Below are 3,360 nucleotides of genomic sequence, written 5' to 3' on the forward strand. Positions count from 1 at the left end.
AGGCTGGGTCCCACACCACGTGATGCCCCCATGTGCGCATGACCCTGCCTACTCACTGCTCTGCTATATTATCTCCATGAAAAGGGGTGTGAAGCTTCCTCTGACCAAATGTGCTTGAGCTGCTCTCCGACAGGAGTTGAAGTTTCAGTCCGAAAACAAAAATAAACTTTCACGGGACTTGAAGTCCCGTGAAGTTTATTTGAACTTTGAAACTTCACGGGACTTCAAGTCCCGTGAAGTTTAGCAGCTTAACAAAATGACTGCTAAACTTCACGGGAGTTGAAGTCCCGTGAAGTATGAAATCTTTTTTCGCAAAAACCGACCTGGTTTCAGCGCTGGAGCTGAAACCAGGTCGGTTTTTACAAATAAATTCAAAATGGGTCTTTTTTTGCGATTAAATGTCCAAATAGGACGGTTTTGAAAATTTGTCCGTCTTCGATATCAAGTGAATAGGTAAGCTCATCAAGTTCCTAGCATTCTAAACTGCAGGGAAAAACAGTCTTCTTGATCCACTTCAGATTGAGCATCTCGCTCTTTCAAATCTCAAGGGGAGAATCTACCCTCCCTCAAAACTCTATCCCAAGGGAGAATCTACAGCTTCCTCAAAACTCTACCTCTACTGCCCCTTTAGAAACTCTTTCTCATTGTAGATGCTTGTAGGCTTTTCCTCACGAAGCAAAAAGGGGTCTTGGCTTCTTTTTAATTTTTGTGAGTGGATGTGACTTTAGCAGTTTCTTATTTGACTTTCCTTGCTTTCTTCTTGTCATTCCACAAACTGAAAGCATATTTTGCACAATGAACCCTTAGGTGTCGTTTGGCAAGGGTTTGAGAGAGGAGGGTTATAGAGAGAAGTCAGCATACTTAACCAATTATGATGAATTAAAAATATTGTAATTCTATTTGGATTATATTAGTTAATATGAAGTTAATATGAAGGGTTAACTTTTTTTGTTTCACAAAAAGGGTTAACGAAGTTAATCCCTCTATTTGTTTAACCACTACTAACTTTAACCTTATGCATAGTAAGAATATTTTCTAATAATTATTATTATACTATAAGTTTAACTACAGTCTGCATTCATCTAAACCATAAAATATTCTCATTTTTGTACTGTTTAAATAAATGGTTGTTGATAAGGCTAATAAATATAAAGCAATTTAAATTATTATTTAATAATTAATGATTATATAGGAATAAAACAATAACAATATACTACCATATTAGCATGAAGTTAAATGTAAAGAGGGATAACTGGATTTAAAATTAAAAGGCTTTTAATTTATATTTAATCTCAATAGAAAGAAAATTTGCTATTAAAGAACATAAGTAATAATTTTCTCAAAAAAACTATAAAAATTTCATTTTGTCAAAAATATAGTTAATAGTAGAGGGTCATTGTACAATTTAAATATTTATAGGAGATTGTCTGCTAGACTGGATATAATAGCATTACAAAGCTATACTTACAACTACTATATGACTAGAAAACAAAGATAATACTCCAATTCTCGATTAGAAAAGTATAATGGGCTGAGAGTACAAAAAGTTACAGGAGTTAAATCTAAATCTTCCCACTCTTGCACCTTTCCCTCCACCCAACTATCTATGCGTATACCTCCCCCTCCAACAAGTTATTTCCCACTAGTCTGTCCTCTGCCCATTTCTTTTCAAATGACTGCTACTGCCCCCTACATGAGGAGGCCGGGTAAGTATACTCTACATTCTCATGCGAAATTCTAACCCTACCTAATGACAGGTTAAATACAGGTTTCAGTCATGTGAGGGTTTGTCAGTCCTCAGGAGAATTTTGGTAATAAGGAGGTTAATGAGGGATTAAACCATCTTAACACCTATACTAATCCGTTGCCAAACAAAGCCTTAAAGAATAGGAATATTTCTTGGCTTTCGAGCCCTTGCATCTCTCTCATGGGTTTTTGAATCAAGTTGGCAACTTTGTGTGTCTACTCGACTTTCTCGTATCTTAGTATACTCTTGCACAACATTGACTTTTCTACTGTTGCATAGCACGGTCTTATCTCCTTTGAAAAAGCTTATTTTTATCGATGCCACTCATGAAGACTCATTTTCCTTGTTGCTCACGATTATCTTTTATCTTAATTTCACTTGCAAAGCTGCTTTTTCTCAATGTTATTATCAACTCTACAACTCTGTCGATGATTGTTGATGTGATTGGGTCCCTGTAGCAAAGCCCTTATTCAAAGAAAAATTCTCCAATGACCCAAAATATGGGACCAACAGGGGGGACAGGTGAGGTGTCCCCCTCCTATTGCATAATGAGCTGGTCATCATTAATGGCTCGTTATACAATAGGAGGGGGACACCTCACATGTTCCCCTGTTGGTCCCATATTTTGGGTCCCTGTAGCAAAGCCTTTTGGGAAAAGTTGTGTTTCCCTAATCTCTGCACTCCAGCTTGTGCGAGGTTTTTGGAGGACATCAAGTGATTTGTTGTTTTTAATAGATAAGTCTAAATTCAATCTATTAGTCAAATATAGTACGTCTCATATGATTTAGGACTCTCATGCATCGTATGTTTCCTTTTCGTATTAGAGTCTTAAAAGAGATTCTACAAAGTGAATAATTATGATCTTCTCCATATCAAGAGAATTGTTTTCTCTTTCTTTTAGTTTCAGCACCTTTCACCAAAGAATACAATTTCAAAAGATAGAAGAAACTCTAGAAGTGAAGCCTCATTGCATTAAATCCTCGACGAGTTCTCCCTTTAGTTTTTCCATTTCAAATAGAGAAAAGGACTGTAACAATTTATAACAACGAAAAGTAGCTCCCAATGAACAAATTTTCAAATACAACATAATTATCAAGTCCAAATGCAAAACTTCATCAATTAGACATACTAATACATCATATCAAGCAATTAGTAATTGCAGCAATTGCTATTAAAAATCAAACTTTTTAGGAAGAAATCTGACCTGAGCCCGAAGATAAAGCCGGCGCTCGTAGAAATCCTCCCTCCCTGAACATAATGGCTCGTATCCCTATTCCAATTAAACCCAAGAAAATTAGAATCAAATCATTCACAGCTTCACACGAAATCAACAAAACCCAAGAAACCCATTTGGGTTTTTCGCCAAGAAACGATCTTTTCATCACAAAAACTGAATAACAATAATAATAAGGTAGATCAGCTCTCATTGCTGCTCCCTGATTATGGGTTTTTGATTTATGGTTTGCTGGGTAGAAGGAAATGAAGATATTAAACAGAATGTATTTCTTTTTTATTTTTATTTTCTCCTTACATAATATGCAAGTGTACACAAGAGCACGAGGGGGTCGGTTAAATGCTCCGGTTAAATTATGTCGTGCTTGGATGGAAGGCAG

General features: G+C 36.1%; 1 protein-coding gene across 2 annotated transcripts in view; it reads right to left on the reverse strand.

Moving 5' to 3' along the window:
• Positions 1–3,360, reverse strand: part of LOC109824798 (long chain base biosynthesis protein 2d-like) — a 30,833-nt gene that overhangs the window by 10,539 nt on the left and 16,934 nt on the right. Inside the window, exons 1-2 of one of the 2 annotated variants that reach the window (XM_020391443.1) lie at positions 3,279–3,360; positions 2,952–3,017 (exon numbers count right to left, since the gene is read on the reverse strand). In XM_020391443.1, the coding sequence (XP_020247032.1) occupies positions 2,952–3,017; positions 3,279–3,280 (68 nt within the window). In that variant the 5' untranslated portion in view covers positions 3,281–3,360. The remainder of the gene's footprint in view (positions 1–2,951; positions 3,018–3,278) is intronic. The other variant, XM_020391442.1, reaches the window with a different exon arrangement.

Source organism: Asparagus officinalis, chromosome 9 (assembly GCF_001876935.1).
Source record: "Asparagus officinalis chromosome 9, Aspof.V1, whole genome shotgun sequence".
NCBI lineage: Eukaryota > Viridiplantae > Streptophyta > Magnoliopsida > Asparagales > Asparagaceae > Asparagus > Asparagus officinalis.